This window comes from Cololabis saira, chromosome 16 (assembly GCF_033807715.1).
Source record: "Cololabis saira isolate AMF1-May2022 chromosome 16, fColSai1.1, whole genome shotgun sequence".
NCBI classification, from domain to species: domain Eukaryota; kingdom Metazoa; phylum Chordata; class Actinopteri; order Beloniformes; family Belonidae; genus Cololabis; species Cololabis saira.
This window is the reverse complement of record NC_084602.1, coordinates 5,532,602-5,550,459: the sequence shown is the minus strand read 5'-3', so window position 1 is coordinate 5,550,459 and position 17,858 is coordinate 5,532,602. Positions and strand designations below refer to the sequence as shown.

The 17,858-nt window shown below is 41.1% G+C and overlaps 1 protein-coding gene across 6 annotated transcripts in view; it reads right to left on the bottom strand.

Annotated features, from left to right (window-relative positions):
• Positions 1-2,147: 2,147 nt before the first annotated feature.
• Positions 2,148-17,858, bottom strand: part of larp1b (La ribonucleoprotein 1B) — a 45,859-nt gene continuing 30,148 nt past the window's right edge. For 5 of the 6 annotated variants that reach the window (XM_061744316.1, XM_061744319.1, XM_061744320.1 and 2 more), the window contains 8 exons: positions 16,445-16,559; positions 14,856-15,025; positions 11,942-12,048; positions 10,598-10,758; positions 10,332-10,476; positions 7,580-7,689; positions 5,823-5,950; positions 2,148-3,570 (listed from right to left, as the gene is read on the bottom strand). In XM_061744316.1, the coding sequence (XP_061600300.1) occupies positions 3,298-3,570; positions 5,823-5,950; positions 7,580-7,689; positions 10,332-10,476; positions 10,598-10,758; positions 11,942-12,048; positions 14,856-15,025; positions 16,445-16,559 (1,209 nt within the window). In that variant the 3' untranslated portion in view covers positions 2,148-3,297. The remainder of the gene's footprint in view (positions 3,571-5,822; positions 5,951-7,579; positions 7,690-10,331; positions 10,477-10,597; positions 10,759-11,941; positions 12,049-14,855; positions 15,026-16,444; positions 16,560-17,858) is intronic. The other variant, XM_061744317.1, reaches the window with a different exon arrangement.

Below are 17,858 nucleotides of genomic sequence, written 5' to 3'. Positions count from 1 at the left end.
TTCAATGTTTAATTCTGAATGTATGGGCATTTCAGCACATACAATGTGAGCTACAGCTATTGAGACTAATCAGGAGTATCATCAAGAAAGGCACTTATTAGACAATATTACTCATGAAAATAATAATACAAAAAAGGGGGAAGGAAGAATTTAGATTGGTCTGTGGACTGATGGGAGCTTGTGTTGTGGTGATTGATCCTGATCCAGAGTGATGGCTCATCCATCCGTGTGCCCAGGGGCAGCATTACAATCTGCTTTAGCTGGTCACATCTCATGTCAAATATTTGTGCTCAAAATGATCCAGAAGTATTGCAATATTGGGGAAAAAGCAAAACATGTTTTAGATCAGAAATCTCTTCAAATATTGTACTATGCACTTATTGATCCATGTCTGTCCTATTCTGTTGAGGTATGGGGGAATACATATAAAATCACTTTACAAAATATTTGCATATCTGTCTGTGGTGTATGATTGTGGAACAAACTAGATGAGGACATGAAAATGTGCTTTAACATAATAAACAAACACTCTTGGCCAGCTACAAAGTACTGGACAGCTAATTTTATTATTTTTAGACAGGATTTTATTTAGTTAGCATGTTTGTAATGTGGGTTTTATTTATATTTATTCATATAAAATTTAAATGTTCTTAATTTTTTAGATTGCATTGATTTATGGATTATGAATATTCTTATGGAATAGAATTTTGTATGAATGTGTGTCTTTATTTGTGTATATATATATATATATATATATATATATATATATATATACATACCTGTATATAAAATTGTATTTTATATATAATTGTATTATATACTATTTGACAATATAAGGGGGGGCTGAACTTGATAAACTTATCGTAATGTGCCATTTCTTAAATATTATTATATATATCGTTTGTTTTATGCTTGTGCATGTTTGAGACAAATAAAAATCTAATCAAATCAAATCAAAATCTTAGTTCAGCAACAATTCACCCCCCCCAAAATGAAGCCAGCTGACAACCTGAGTGTACTGAATAATCAGGTTTCTCCAGCAACAGATCTGTTGATCTCCCCGTGACAGCTTGGACTTAATCCAACATGACAATTGTGAGGTTGTTTCCACCTGTAAAGGAGTGGTGAGCAGAACATGGGACCTGTTTCTCCACAGATGCACCGGCCACCAGGCTCCACACTCTCCTGTGATATTTGCTGGAGACCCGACTCACCCATCAAGATGTAAGACGAATAAAGCATAAAACCCTGGATAGAAACAAACCTGGGCGCCATAACCAAATCTTAACTGAATCTGAAATCTAAACTGAAGATATTTGATATTTGTCCCAGACGGGAACAAGGCTGTCAGAAAAACCTTGAAGGCAGCTACCAAACGACATTGAAATTGGCCGTTGATGTTCCTTGATTTTGGTCCAAATGTAGAAAAACCAAACCTTAAATGAGGAGAGGGGAAAAAAGCACTGATGATGAAATACTGAGAATACTCAGACACAGAGAAAGTTTCTTCCCCCAAGCTGTTGCTCTGATGAACGCTGAGTAATCAATCACCGTGCAATAATAATAATAACAGTAATTATAACACAATCATATGCTGCAACAATAATAATAATCATGTCTACCTAATTCTGCTGCAGCTTTCACTTTTTAAAAATTGTATATATGTTAATAAAAGCTGTCATTTGTCTATTACCCATTTACCTTATTTACTGTAGTGAGCGAAAATAACCAAATCAAATTCCATGTCTTGTCTGACCCGACCAATTAAACGTGATTCTGATTCATTCTTCTTTAAACTATTAAATCAAGACGTTTATCTAGTATGTGGAATTGCATGAGGTCAATTTTTGCAGCAGCACATTGTCTTTTATGCTCCTTCACACCGTTTGACCATGTTTTATTGGGTTTTATCACCACTGGCCGTCTCGTTATACAAAGTTGGTATTTTTCTTTTTTTCTATCTGCAGACTTCTATCTCAGACTGCATTTTAGTTTGGTGACAACTGTTGATTCATTTCAACTTGACTTTTGCTGGGAACAAAAACCTGCTGGTCCGGCTGGACGACCCGTCCCAGCAACACCTTAAATCATGAAGCGGTGAAAGAATGAGAGGAACAAATCACACAAACAACTTCATACAATCTGCTATTATTTTATATTTTTTTGCATTTTACAATTCATTAACATGCAAAGATTCATCCTAATACACTCAAAAACACACCGTCGATAAAACAAATCACTTCTTAAAATCAAATGAATAATTGAATAGCAAATGATTTTTTATAGTATTTACATTTTTTTCTTTTTATGCAACTCTAAAACCTCAATCCACTGAAGAAAAGTAAAATTAATGATTAAAGTGCTCTAGAGCACCAAGCCTCAAACATAATATGAAGTCAACTTCAAGCTAAAGTATACTGTAGTTGTAGGCTAGTCACACCCATAATTCCAGCAAAAACATCTCATTTTTTACCAAATTCAATAAAAAGCTGCTTAAAACTGCAATGATTCCCTAAGCCTATTCTATCAACCAAATAAATGGAAAGATAAAAATAAAAGAATAAATTAAACTTTGTCTGGGCGTAGAATGGGACTAAAAGTAAAGCTTCCCAGAAAAGAAGAGAAAAAAAAAAACCCTAAATAATTTTTGCATGATTTGAATTAAAAACCAACACTGAAGTTTGGGGCCGAGAAACATCTCCAGGTGGAGGAGCCGCCTCGTGGGGTCAGTCCTTCACAAACTTGCGACCGCAGCTTTCCAGCTGACCGTCACCATGACAACGGAAGATGCGTAAGCGAACAAAAAAAAAAACAACCTGCGTTTGGCGTCACTTTTAAAACGTGTTCAATCCCCCAAGAATTAATGAGGAAGACTTCGAAGAGCCGATGTCGGACATTGCTGCTGCGGAAACGAACGCGCGACGTCACGATGAGAGAGATTAAGGCACACGAGACTATCTGTAGCATCTGTTATCCAGGCAAACTAGAGTCAGAGTTCCACAGCTCTGTACAGATAATAGCGGTTTACAGCGATCAATGTACTGAAAGAGTCTGGCATCTGAGAGAGAAAAGGCAAAATGCAGGGAATGCATTTTTTTTTTTGGTTTTGTAAACGTTATGAGCTGTTAGGCGAACAGATTCATTCTCACTGCCTATGCTTGCTTGAAAATGAAATGCACAGATGAAAACAATCAAATTAAATCAGCCCCGCTGGGCCTCAGGTTTCCCGCCGAGCTGAGGGGGCGTCAGCCTCGGCTCTGCTCCTTCCGCTCAAAGCCGCACCAGCAGAGAGGAGCTTCATTTAGTCGGCGCGTCGCTTTCCTTCTTCCCCGCTCTGGGCTCGGCCTTCTTCCTGTGGGACGCTGGCGCTTTCCCGGTGTTGTCGCTGGGCGTGGCCTGCGTGGAGGAGGAGGCGGCGGCCGCGGGGCCGGCCTGAGAGGCCGCGGTGGATGGTTTAGCGGCCTGCGCGGGCTTTGAGGTAGTGTTGGAAGGATGGCGGCGACGCCGCCCTTCGTCCCCGGCCGAGGACGAGTGGCGTCTCCTCCTGCCTCCCTCTTCTCCCATCGGTGGCTGGAGACACAGGTCACTCGTTAGAACACACACAAGAAACTGATACATACTCCTGGCAGCGAGCAAAAAAGCTGCTACAAGGAGGTGTTAAAACCTGAATCCCCCACTAGAGTTGAATGGATAGGAATAATATATGGAATGGAAAAGTTGTCATTCTCTCTAAAAATGGAGAAGGAGAAATGTTACCAGATGTGTCTAAGTGGACTGAGTACATAAAACCTTTAGGTCTGACTTTCGCTAAAATAAGGAGTGGGATCAAAATGTGTTTTGTAATATGATATGTAAGGGATAATGCCCGACGAGGTGGACATTATCAGAAATATATGGGTGACGGGAGGGCGTGAAGTCCATATATTTATGATAATTTACACCTCGAAGGGCATTATCCCGCTTATACCAGTCACTTAACAAAAAACAAACATTAAAAGGGACCTATTATGAAAAACATGTTTTTTCTGGCTTTAACATATATAAAGTGGTCTCCCCTCAGCCTGCCAACTCAGAGAAGGAGGAAAGGAACCAGATTCTGCAGTGTCTGTACAGCCGCCCGGATGAGCCGTCCAGTGTGATGTGGATCTACGAGCCAATAAGATTCTGCTCCCGTCGTTACGTAACGACAGGAGCGATTCACATAGTTTGGCCTCCGATGCGTGAAACCACGGCCACAACTAACTCCACCGGCCGGAGCTTCCTCAATTTTTTCGTAGCGGTGTATTGTGTCATTCAGGCAGCCAATCAGCACAGTGCCTCATTATCATAGCCCCGCCCACTCAGAATCCTGCATAGATAATGAGGTTAGAGAATGGGAAGATAAAGACATGGCTCAGAGGCTGAATTTCTAATTTATTTAGCAAAAACAATCAAAAGCTTGTTTTTAAGACATTCAAGGCCTGTTTAAATAATAGGTCCCCTTTAAATCAGTTATTCATGCTTTAATGTGTTTTCAGTTGAAATCATTAGTTTTATAACAAGCCACAGCTGAGCGGCTGAGCAACTATTTAATCTCTCGTCTGAAGCCGTTGGAGCCTGGTAAGTAACGTTTTTTAACAAGCCAGAACAGAAGTTTCCTTGGTTACGGCTTCTTCTCTGAATCTCTGTTGCCATGGTTACCACCTGGCAGTTGATCCAGTGCAATGATATTAAAGTTATCAGGCAATTTGACTGAACTTGTTTTCTAGGTGTAGGTTATCACTTTTAACCTACACCTGCCAGCCAATCAGAATGGAGAATTCACACAGACCGTGGTATAAATTGATATAATCTACAGCCCGATCTTTACTCATTCTGCTTTGTGTGTCATTTTCTGTATGTAATATTTAAGATGAGAAGCTTTCCATGTTCCATGTAAATATTTTACAAAGAAAATTCTGGGAAGAGCCAGGAGGCATTGGAACATCAAAAGTTTTACAAAATGTCATGCCAATGTTATGTTAACTTACTTGAAGTGATTTTGACGCTATGTAAATCTGCATATGTGAAATCCAGGCTTTTCCAAATAAAGGATAAAAATAAAAATAAAAAATAACACACCTCCGTCTCTGGAGTGGCTTCATCTTATTAACAGATGAATATAAACTATGGGGAAGCATCTTCCAGTGTGGATGCGTCCAGAGAAAGAGAAACGTTCCTAAGCTGCTAAAATGCTTTTAAACCAGGGGTCGGCAACCCAAAATGTTTTAGAGCCATATTGGACCGAAAACACAAAAAACAAATATGTCTGGAGCCGCAAAAAATGAAAAGTCTTGTAGAAGCCTTAGAATGAGGGCAACACATGCTGTATGTTTCTATATTAGTTAGAACTGGGGGAGATTTTGTTTTCATTATGCACTTCGAGAAAAAAGTAGAAATGTAGAGAAAAAAGTCAAAATGTCAAGAAAGTCGAAATGTCGAGGAAATAGTAAAAATTTCGTGAAAAGGTGAAATGTCGAGAAAAAAGTCGAAATGTTGAGATTAAAAAGGAAAGGAAAAAAGAAAAAAGAAAAAAAAGAAAAAGAGAAAAAAAGGAAAAAGATAGACAAAAAGGAAAACAAGAAAAAAAAGAATAAAAAAAAGGAAAAAAAAGTCAAACATTTTTGAAAAAGCTCCAGAGAGCCACTAGGGTGGCAATAAAGAGCCGCGGATTGCCGAACCCTGATTTAGACTGTCAAAGTCATTCACATATATAAAAAAAAAAAGACAACTACCGTACATAAAAAGGTTCAGAGGTAGTAACTCCTAATCCCCCCTTTCATAGTCCCCCCCAGCGGACTCACCACCACCCTGAAGTCCTCCAGGTTCTTGAACTGAGAGAGGTGCTCCTGTAGTTTGGGGTCAATGGGCTGGTTCTTGATCCTGGAATACTTCAGGAAGGCCCAGAACTTCTCCAGTCCATACAGCTGACCTGGAGGAAGAGCAGGGCAGGGGTTAGGGGAAAAGTACCAGTGGATTCTGAGCTAAATCATTTCTTTGGCCCTCAGAAAGACCTGCACGGCTCTCCCAACGTATATTTTTTGGTTTAATTTCATTTTATAAACATACATACAGAAGAGTATTAGGGCCATGCAGGAGAAAAAAATGTTTGAGAGAGGAAGATTTTTTTTATTGTGCACGAAAAAAGTCGAAATGTCGAGATTAATGTTGAAATACAATTTCGAGAATAAAGTAAAAAATTTGTGAAATTTCGCCTTTTTTCTTGACATTTCAACTTTTTTCTCGAAATTGTACTTCAACATTAATCTCGACATTTCGACTTTTTTCATGAAGTGCATAATGAAATACACATACTCTTCCGTCCGTATATCTCAATTGTCAGAATTTTTTATTTAAGTTTTAAACATTGGTGTTAATTCCTAATGAACTCTAAATTTTAGAGATACTTGAAAATGGGGAATATTGGTTTGTAACTTGCGCAAATATAGACTTATTATGGTTACGTAAAAGCAAAACAGATTTTCAAAGTAAAATCCCTCAACACGCAGCGCTGCTCCAGCTCCGGTGACGGAGGCTCCGCGTCAGAGACGTTTAACTGGGCACAGAAATGCGTCAGCTGGATGTGAGGGGCTCAGCGTCTACTGGCAGCCCTCCGCTCGGCTCCGCTGAGTCACACTTGTGTTGAAACAGCTTGAGAAATCCACTTTAATCCTCTTTTCTCACAGCAGCACCGCGGAGATTAGAGGGAGAGACCTCCGTTTCCTCAAAAACCACCACCTCAGGTGATTCTGTTCACTACCGACGCACTTTAGGGTGTGAAGCTACCGAAGCCCAGAAGCAAGTCTGAACACGAGTTGCTGGTCGAAAATCTTCACACAATCAAATAATACAGGACTGTCTCAGAGAATTAGAATATTGTGATTTTCTGTAATGCAATTACAAAAACGTCATACATTCTGGATTCATTACAAATCAACTGAAATATTGCAAGCCTTTTATTATTTTAATATTGCTGATCATGGCTTACAGTTTAAGAAAACTCAAACATCCTATCTCAAAAAATTTGAATATTCTGGGAATCTTAATCTTAAACTGTAAGCCATGATCAGCAATATTACAATAATAAAAGGCTTACAATATTTCAGTTGATTTGTAATGAATCCAGAATGTATGACATTGTTTTTTTTTTTTTTTAAATTGCATTACAGAAAATAAAGAACTTTATCACAATATTCTAATTTTGTCCGGAGATCAAACTGAAGGCGATTAATTAATGGTCCGGTCATGGATGTAGCGGACATGCAAGTCCCCACGGGGCCTAGTAAAGGTTTAAATGATGGTTTATGATCCCACTAGCACTATTAACAACCTGTCCGCTGGTTTGTAATTTGCTGGAAAACTAATTTTTCAAACCAGTTAAAATGTTGTTTTTTTTCCTTCCAGAAGAGATGAAGCACAGCAGACGATCGAGCACATGTGGGAAACAAGATGCTGAATGTGTTTTTGGTTTGGCATGGCTGACACGTTTCTATAAAAATCAATAGTAAGGAGAACGACCAGCTGCATCCGTGAGGTCTGACACATCCTTCTCCCTCATTACCTCTCTCAAAGTCTCGGAGCGTCTCCTCTTGAAAGTCCTTGAAGAGATCTATCCTGAATCTCTTCTCCAAACCGTAGCTGAAGTATCGGAAGAGACACTCCAGTCCATACCTGCAGAGGGAAAGAAACGCGTACATCACTCTACAGTTAACAACACTGCTGCAAACCCCAGCGTGGACACCAGTACAGTAATCCCTGGTTTTTCACGGGGGTTTTGTTCAAAAAAGAACCCGTGATAGGTAAAAATCTGCGAGGTGGTAACCTTTTTTTTAATTTTTTTTTAATAATTATTATACAAGGCTCCAAATAGCGGAGATCAGCCCCGCCCCACCGTGACACGATTAATTGGATTTGAAGAGGAGAAAATGAAAAATGATTATGAAAAAAAATTACAATAAGTACAGTAGGACAGATTGTGACTGGTGTGTATTTCCCTGCTCTTCTGATGCTGCTGCATCCTGACTCTGTAGCGTCTTTTTCTCCTAAAGCTGCGGTGCAGGGTTTTTTTTTCCAGAGAAGAACATGGTTATGGGTCGTTGTTGTCGCTCTTTTTTCTTCTGGGTAAAAAGATTCTTATAAACAGACACCATGGATTATATCTGAGACTGTAATGAACGATTCATCAAAGGTCCCGTTCTTGAGCTGCTGCTGAAGCTCATTGGCCGTTCTCAGCTTGTTGCTAAGCAACCAACGTTATTGACACAGGAAGTGAAGAAGCGGGAGACTGTTTAGCCAATCAGAATGCAGAACACGATGCACAATGCAAATCCATGAAGCAGCGAGACGTGAAAGGTGAACCGTGTTATAGCCAGGGATTACAGTAGATCCCATGGACCACACAACGCAGCAGCTTCTCTAATGGCTCCCACAGCGCGGATCATGGACGACCCTGGTGGAAGCGACAGAGAACCAGCCGGACCAGCAGGCCCATCCTGGATCCTGAGGTTCACGTGAGCCGCGGCCCCAACAGCCGACGACCTCGCTACCTCCTGAAGCCCCGGCCCTCGCTGAAACAGATGTTTCTGTTGCTGTGACCCGGTTTGGCAGGTGTGAGAAGGTTCCCCCGCCTCACACCGGTGCAGCTACGCTGCTGAGAGTCCACCCCCGAGCTGCAGCTTCCTGCAAATAAACACCCAAACAACCCAGCACCTCGGGAAGCTTTCTATCACCTTCTATTACCTCTTTTCATTGTTTTAAGTTGTCATTATATTCTCAATATTGCAAATTGCCTATGTTTTTTATTTATGTATTTTTTGTCCTTTTTTCTATTTATTTTTATTTTTTTTAATTTTTTTTTCTGTTATGTTATATTTATCTCATTGTTCCGGTTATTCAATTAGTCTACTTTGTAACTAGACTTATGTGGGTAGGGGTTGTGTGTGGGAGGGGGTGAGCAATATGTCTGTGTTTGTTTTATGTCATGTATGTCTGTACTGTAATGTGATATATTGTAATGTTGTATGTTTTATGGGACCCCCTTGAAAATGAGATGTTACATCTCAAGGGGCTATCCTTTAATAAATTCGAATAAAATCAGGGATCATGGAAACCTGTAGGAGCTCAGCGGCGGACGGGGCCGTCCGTCTAAACAGCTTCATGGCTTCAGAAAGAAGAGAGAAGAAACTTGCCTTCGCAGGAGTTTACAGACATTTAAAAAGTTTCAACAGATCATGACCAGGGCTGGGGATCCATTCAAATGTCAAGAATCGATTCGATTCCGATTCTTAAGATTCAGAATCGATTATCAAGATTTGATCCGATTCAATTCCGATATTGATTTGGGTTAGTGTTATTAAAACAGTTTTTTGAGCTGTTGCATGAATTATGACTGTAGTTCTGCAACATATTAATACTAGTATTATATTGAGATTCAACAGTAAGTATTGCAGCTAATGATGCTGTAAGGACCAATCAGCTCCCAGAATGCTGATATAACTGCTTTCAGAAAACATCGTGTAGAATTACCAAACAGATCCAGGGAGGAAACAGAGACGGATGAAATCGGTTTTATTTTTTCCATTTTCAGTCTATTTCGGTTTTTAAATTTTGAGAATTTGGTTTTTAGCATTTTATGCAAATGTAATCCCAAGACACTATATATAAATAATGAAATATAGACAATTTATGCAATTATAACTGAAAACTTTAATGTTTTCATACCTTTAAAGATATTAAAAGGCAAAAACATTGTGTCCAACAAAACATTCCTTTTTTGGGCATAAACAAAAATACCAAAAGTTGTAATGTAATGATGAAAAAAATAAAAATAAATTATTAATCGATCTTTAGACAAACGAATTGATTTTTAGGAATTAATATGAGAATTGATTTAGAATAAGAAAATCGATTTTTTTTTTAACACTGGCCTAATCATGACTAAGAACCAGTACGTATGATGACCGAATTCTTCCACATTCATGTACAGGACTGTCTCAGAAAATTAGAATATTGTGATAAAGTTCTTTATTTTCTGTAATGCGATTAAAAAAACAAAAATGTAATACATTCTGGATTCATTACAAATCAATTGTATGACATTTTTGTAATTGCAATACAGAAAATCACAATATTCTAATTTTCTGAGACAGTCCTGTAATAAAATCACAATAATGTCCCTACGCCATGAGAGCTGCTGACATCACTGCCGACAGTCAGTGAGAAGAAAAATACACATCAGGTTTTGCAGAAAAGTGACACAAATCTGCTGGTTTCTGCGATGGAAGGAGCACATGTGAATGAGCACGTTCTCCTACCTGTAATTGTCTTTGGCGTCTTCGATCGCTAACTGTTTGAATTCTTCGTACATCTTCCTGTTGAAGTTGTCCCTGAGGAAGAAGGACCAGAACCTGAACAGCGTGTTCATCTCCTGAGACATGCCGATCCCCAACCGTTTCCTCTCTGCAGACATTTCAAACAAAGCAAGAAGAGCTTTGTCAACACACAGGCGGTAAATAAAAGCTTGTGAAGCTGAAGCAGCGGCGAGGTTGTGGCGTGTGTCGTGGGGGTGTGGCGTCCGCACCGTTAAGGCACCGTCGGCGGTACTTGTGATATCCCTGCTGGGTGAAGCCGTTGTCCCTCAGCAGCTCGTGGGAAGGGTGCCAGAACTTGGGCAGCGACTGGGGGGTGCAGCCGTAGCTCCCCGTCAGCGGAGCTCCTTCTGATGGAGAGGCGTTGGAGCTGCTGTCAGATGACGGAGGAGAACAAGTGTGAGCGACGAGGCAACCGACCGAAACAGGGCAGGCTTGTGGGAGCACCACTGCAGCTGTGCCTGTGCTGGCTGAATACCCATGATCCTTCACTAAAGAGTAGGAGTGTAACAATATATCGTGCCACGAAATTTCACAATACAAAAACGTCACAATACGTGTCGTGGAGGTGACAAACTGTATCGCGATATTGGGTTATTAATATTAATCTATTGTGTTGACTAGTAACGCCTCGACCCGTGGACCAAAATCTTCCTCCGCTCAGAAGAAACTAGTACCGTTTTGGTCCCGATCACGGGACTCTTGCAGGGTTTTGAGCTCTGAACTTTTACTTATGTAAGGCTGGTGTAGAGTTAAGCCTTACCTTATTAAATTACCGTATTTTCTGGACTATAAGCTGCACCTGTATATAAGCCGCACCCGCTCTATTTTTTAAAAAATAATAAAAAAAAGATATACAAGCCGCACCTGTATATAAGCCGCATCCGCTCTATTTAACAAAAAAAGATATGCAAGCCGCAGATATTTCTGTTGTTAGATTAGATATTTACTACATGTACAGAAGGATTTTGAACTGTAAATGATGTACATGTTTGTACCTAAATAGATCCTTTCCTAACAGTGTCTTTTAACACGGCAGCAACTTTGCTGATTAAAACGGGACAGAACCAAGAGAAAATAACCGGTATTTATTTATCTATTTATCTGTTTGAAATCTGCTTCTACTTCTATCTGTTAAAGAAGAAGTAGCGTATTCTGTATAATGCAAACCTGACATTTACTTTTAGTTCAGTTTGTGGAAAATGGTTGGCCTGGCTTTCTCTTTAAAACTTAAAGTTATAAAGCATTACAAACTGTAACAATAGGGCAAACGTACAGTATTGTTTTGTATTTTGTGTCTTTCAAGAAAAAGACAATTTTTTCCAGTCATATGTTCCTCATTCAAGGTTGTTAAAAAAATACTGCTATAATATCGTATCGTTATCGTGACCTCGATATCGTGTATCGTACCGTATCGTGAGATTAGAGTATCGTTACACCCCTACTAAAAAGCCAGTCTATCAACTAGTCTGCACCGAGGAGGATGATGCTTGAAAAAGTGTCAAATTTTTCTTGTAAAACAGGAGAAGGAGCGTTAGTTTGAGAGGCGGTCAGACCTGATGGATGTGGAGCGCGGCCGGTGCTCGCGGGAGTCCATCACCCAGCCGATGTGGGCCTCCTGCGGAGGGTTGGCGCTGTGGCGGGTTTTCTTCTTTCTCGGCATCTGGAACAAACGCCAGCGGTTTAAAAACGACACTTCTGCAGTTAAAGGCGTCATAAAACAGTCAAACCCCTGAGCTGATTAAGCCTATCATCAAATAGGAGAAATGACAGGCTTTTATACGTAATGTGGATCTAATGAGCCCGACTCTGTACACGTCACGGGGAAACACGGCACGGAGAGGTATCTGCAAACGCAACCTTCCTAAACACAAATGTAAAGCAGGTAACAGGGAGCTAGTGTTGTAACTCCAGCTCATACTGGAACACCGTATGCAAAGGTGTTTCCAGACCTGGACATGTACAACTGGACAAACCAAACAAGCGACACCACACAACGAGAAACAAGCAGTTCAGCTGTAACACAAACCGCCGTCACAAGACCATGAGACTCCAGGGTAGAGGGAAGAGTTTGAACTTTGCTGCGGGCGGCTAAAAAAAACACTGCGGGATCGGGACGTAGTCTAGCGACAAGATGGAAATCAGTGACCTCAAACAAAGTCTTTACAAAACAAAGACAAAGCAAGGCCAGTCAGATATTTGGAGAAACTGTGTTTAGTGTCTGTGGAGCATCTTGGAAGAGAGACATGGGATTGGGACGGGAGTCAGTCAGCAACATTCTCTTCCTCCAGCTATGTAACGGCCAAGTGATTCATTTGTTGAACTAATTCATTAACTTTGTTTATTTTATGTTATTAGTGTTATTTGAGCCGCTCACAGCTACTCTCATTGCTATAAACACAATCACATAATTGATACGTGCGCTAAAGGTGAAATAGCTTGTGCGATGATGACAATGATGGATGTGCATCTAATTTTCGGTCAGGTGAACTATTAACTGTCAATTATCCATCAAGCTCCACAATTATCATGTTAACATTAAATCAGATATCCCCACCTCAATCCGACTTTTAAACACCTAACCCGTTTTTCCTTTTTCTATATTTTTCCTTTTTCTATAGACCTGTTTCTTTTTTTTATTTAGTATTTTATTTACCGTATTTTCGTGACCATAAGGCGCAACTTTTTTTTTTTTTTTTTTTTCAAATGTGCCGGGCGCCTTAAGAAACGGTGCACCGTGTCTATTACCTGAATTACGGTAATGTGAGGCCGGCCACCATGTGAATGGTAAAAAGAGAAGGGGGCGGGTGAAACCCCTGTGAGTTGCGACGTGAATGAGACTCCACTGAGCTGATTAATGCGAAACAGATGATGAAAACGTTTAAGGATTTGCTTGATGTGTAAAGTGAAATAAAATACAATCAAACTAAGTTTTGCTTCCGCTCTATTTAAATAAGCACACTTGTTCTGCAGCGCACGTGTGTTTTGCATGTCGGGAACCGAGGAAGCACCTGCCGTGGGTTTGCGGGTCCGATCGCCGGTTCCCCGGGGCAGATCCGGCTGAAATTCCGGTGCTCTTTCCCTGGGAGCCCCTACAACAGTGCAGGCGGGCTCCTCCGGTCCCGGCCGGTCGGAACCGTCCACATTCCCCGGTTAAAGCAGCGGCTGGAGCAGCGCGGTGATGGGCACTGCTGCAGCCGACTTCCTGGTTCCCGGCCGCTTTGCGAGCAGAGATTTCAGGGGTCTGTCCCAGGTCGGATCAACTTCACCCTGCGAGATTTTCAGGCAAATCTGTCGGTTTGATCTCCGGTAACCAAGATGCAGAGGATGCGCTCAGGAGCCGCCAGGCTCCCGCCGCGGGTTTGCCGGGCCAGGGCGCACCATCCCCGGGGCAGATCCGGCCGAAATGCCGCTGGTCTTTCCCCGGGAGCCCCTACTCCCATACAGGTGGGTGGCTTCGGTCCCAGCCGGTCCGAACAGGTCACATTCCCGGTTAAAGCCGCTGTGACGCGCGCTGCTCCACCCCGCTGGGGAGAGACGGGCTCTGCGCGGTGGAGGATCCGCACAACGGGGTATGAAAAGTTTATTTACTGTTGTGCAGAAAGTGACTGACACCGAGGAAATTCGGACTGGCGCAGCTGAATTAGTGGAGCTCTTTAATGCAGAAACAGAGGTTTTGCTCCCGCTCTATTTTTTAAATAAGCGCCTGTGTGCTTGTGTGTGCGTTCTGCAGCGGGTGTGTGTGTTTTCCGGCCGGCGTGTTTTGCGGCACGCGTGTGTGCAGCTCTGCTCTGTAGACTGCGCCTTTTGGGTCGGTGCGCCATATGTATGTTTTAAATCTAAAAATGACACACAAAAATGAGGGTGCGCCTTTCCACACGGTGCGCCGAATGGTCGCGAAAATACGGTACTTTTTTATCCTGTAGCCTATGTGATTGTTTTTAACCCTTGCTACGAGTACTTGTGCTTATGTAGGAATTTGTTTTTATTATTGTACTGCATGAAAGGATGCGTGGACTGTGATTTTTGCACTTGCACTTTTGTCCTCCCGCAACAAAGTTCCTAACGGAAAAATAAAGTACTTTTGAGTTGAGTTGAGATAGATTTGACAACATTATTCTTGCGGGACAGGAGAAGAAACAAAAATCAATGCATCTCTATTATTGTGTGGCATGAATTCTCAGAGTTTTGCGGGAGCAGGCGGGAGTGGATATAAACAGATGCGAGTGGAAGTGTAACACACACGTTGCGGGAGCGGGCGGTAATGGTCAGAAATTCAGCGGGAGGAAGAAAACAGTTGTGCGCAGGGCTCTACTGCAGGGGTCTGAGCACATTTCACACAGATCAAAGACTTTCTGAAAACTGAAGAATGTCTTACAAAACAAGCAGCTTGACCCAGAAGACAAAACTGTTCAAGGATCATTATCAAGGTTTTGGTTTTTCTTTGTGCCAGCAGAGACGGGGGCTCACCTGTCCATCCAGGGCTCCGCTCTCCTTCATGACGGGGTAGAAGCGTGGAGTCTTGTTGGGGTCCTGGCGTCCAGGCGTGCGCGGCGTCTTGGGGGTCCGAGGCTGTTGGGAGCCGGGCGACTCTGGGACCGTCGCAGGAAGAGAGCGGGCCAGTTCTGCTGCGCTGTCCACTGAGAACACAACTCGGGGTCATTTCTACTTGCAGCACCTCCGTTATTTCCTATGATGTCAAACTTCATGCGTTTCCATGACAAACACATTAGTCCAGAGTACAAAATTTCACTTGTCAGCACCACTCAAGGTGACAAAACCTGCTTATAATTTTTTGAAAAGATCCACGTCTGTAGATGATATTTTGGTATGATAACCTTCCCAAGTGGCCGCTGTATCATAGTTCATCAGCTCATTAAGTTACCACCCCCTTCAGAAAATTACATTTTAGATGATGGTGCATATCCTGGTTTAGACTCACTGCAAAAACTCAAAATCTTAACAATAATATTTGTCATATTTCTAGTTAAAATGTCTAATTTCTAGTAATATAAAATCTCATTACACCTAAAACAAGTCTCATCACTGGAAAAAACAACAAGATAACAAGATAAATCTTGTTCCACTGGCAGTTTTTTCTACTTATTTCAAGTGAAAATTTACCAAAACAGGTGAAAATTGTCAAATAAGTTATTTTTTCTGGTAACAACTCTTGTTTTAAGTGTAATGAGATTTCTTGACTAGAAATTAGACATTTTAACTATAAATAAGACAAATATTCTGGTAAGATTTTGAGTTTTTGCAGTGCATGTACAGAATATCTGGCAATATTTCACAATATTGTCTTTGGTATCATTTTAAAGAGGACCTTTAAAGCATTCATTCAAGCTAAGATTGTGATACATGAATCCTTATTGTCCTGAGTATTCCAGTTTTTGTATTTTGTGTCTCTGTTGTTCCTAGTTGACACAGGGCTAAAAGATAGTATATCATTTAGGCGAAAATTGTTTAAAAATGTGTGTTGTTTATAGTTTAAAGAGCTGCAGTGACCTCGATGTTGGTCAGAAAGATTCACATCTTAGCTTCAATGAATGATTAAAAGGTCTCCTTTAAAATGATACCAAAGACAATATAGTGAAACATTGACAGATTTCCTGTACATGAGTATAAACCAGGATATGCAGCAGCATCTAAAATGTAATTTTCTGAACTTTCTGAGCTGATAACTATGATCCAGCTGCCACTCAGGAAGGTTATCATACCAAAATATCATCTATAGACATGGATATTTTCAAAAATGATAAGCAAGTTGTGCCACCTTGAGTGGTGCTGATATCTGGTCTGGAACATGGACTACATGTCAAGTCTTCCTAACGGGCCCCGATGAGTTCCTGAGATATGTCAGCGCTGTTTAACAAACATCAACTTCCCTGGATTACGGCAAACGTATAAAACCTCTGTGTGTGGAGGAAATCTATCATATTTTTGTACAGAGGCTTGTAAACAAAAATCCTACATAAAACATGTGTTTGTAGTCAGATTTGTCCGGCGGAGCGCGGGACGCCTGCAGGAGACAGACGTTAGCTGCACTAACCCACCTGGTATGGGAGGGGCGGGGACGTCCTGCCCCGGGTCCACGGGGGCCTTGGGGGCCAGGGTGTCGAACTCATCTTTACTGATGAGATTCAGCTTCTTGAAGTTCTCCACGTCCTGCTGGGGGGCAGGAAAACATGTCGGTGGTCAGAACCACAGCAGGGGGGAAATTCATCAACTAAAACCTCACTGGTCTTTCTTTACGGGCGTAAAAACGTCCAATTAATGATGTAACTTTGAACTGAAATCCCTTCAAAGTAGGGATGTCAAAGTTGATTTGATTAAGAAAACAAAACAACAAAACAAAGAATTTCATCCTTTAGCACTTGATAAATTAATTTACATGTGCAAAAAAGGAGTAGGAAGAAGTGTAAACTTATTTAATCCTACCCCCATTTCCCAAAGTTAACGCGTTAACTTGATGTCCTCTTAACGCTTAACGCGCATTATATAATTTCTGGCGGTCGACGGCACCGTAGCTTGAGGAAAAGTATGGTGGACTACTGCATGAACTTTTTTGAAAAGCGAGGAAAGATGGAAAATTAAAGGGACTTTTGAACGGCAAGTTCACTTTCAAAAAGATGCAGATGGTTCGCTGGACAAGACTTAAGTTATTTGCATGTCAATTTGAAATGAATTACCATCGAAGCACGTCGAGTCTCAAATAACACTTGCAGCCAAACACACGGCCGATGCAGAGAGCGCCCCCCTCCTGCTGTTACATGTGCACTTTATTTGTTTGTCATTTATGTTTTGTATCACCCTGAATGTTTTGATCCCACTTATGAGAAGGGGATATTTTTTTAGCCTTTTATTTTCCTCCATATGAGGTTAGACATAATTAAAACGGAAAATTTAACTGACCAATGCACTTGTTGTACAATGTGTGTGATGCATATGGTTCATTGTTTTACATTGTGCTGCTTAAAAAAACAAGGAATCTTAAGTTAGTCTCTCTACAAGGGTAAAGTTGGGGATTACCGGTACATTGTGTTTGTATTTATAAAGGAATGTTACATTCAGGTCAAAAGCTTTTTTTTGTGGAAAGTTGAATAAACATTGGCATAAAGCAGCATATTTGCCCTTTCTCATGTTGTTAACAGTATTAAAAACATAAAAAAATACCTAAAAGGTAATTTAGAACAGCAAAAAATGTGTGACTAAATGTGTGATTAATATGCGATTAATCGCGAGTTGACTATGGGCAACATGCGATTAATCGTTTGACAGCCTTGAGACACTGCAGTTATGCGACGACATCTTTAATCTAAAGACTGCACCGCTGTTCAGTGGGACAATGATGCACATTAACAGTCATGGCGTCTTGTGCAGACATGGCAGCGTAACGGACTGACCCCCCCGAGGGCCTGCCAGGCTGTTTGAACTGATAACCGTGTGACACGCTGGTATAAACACTCG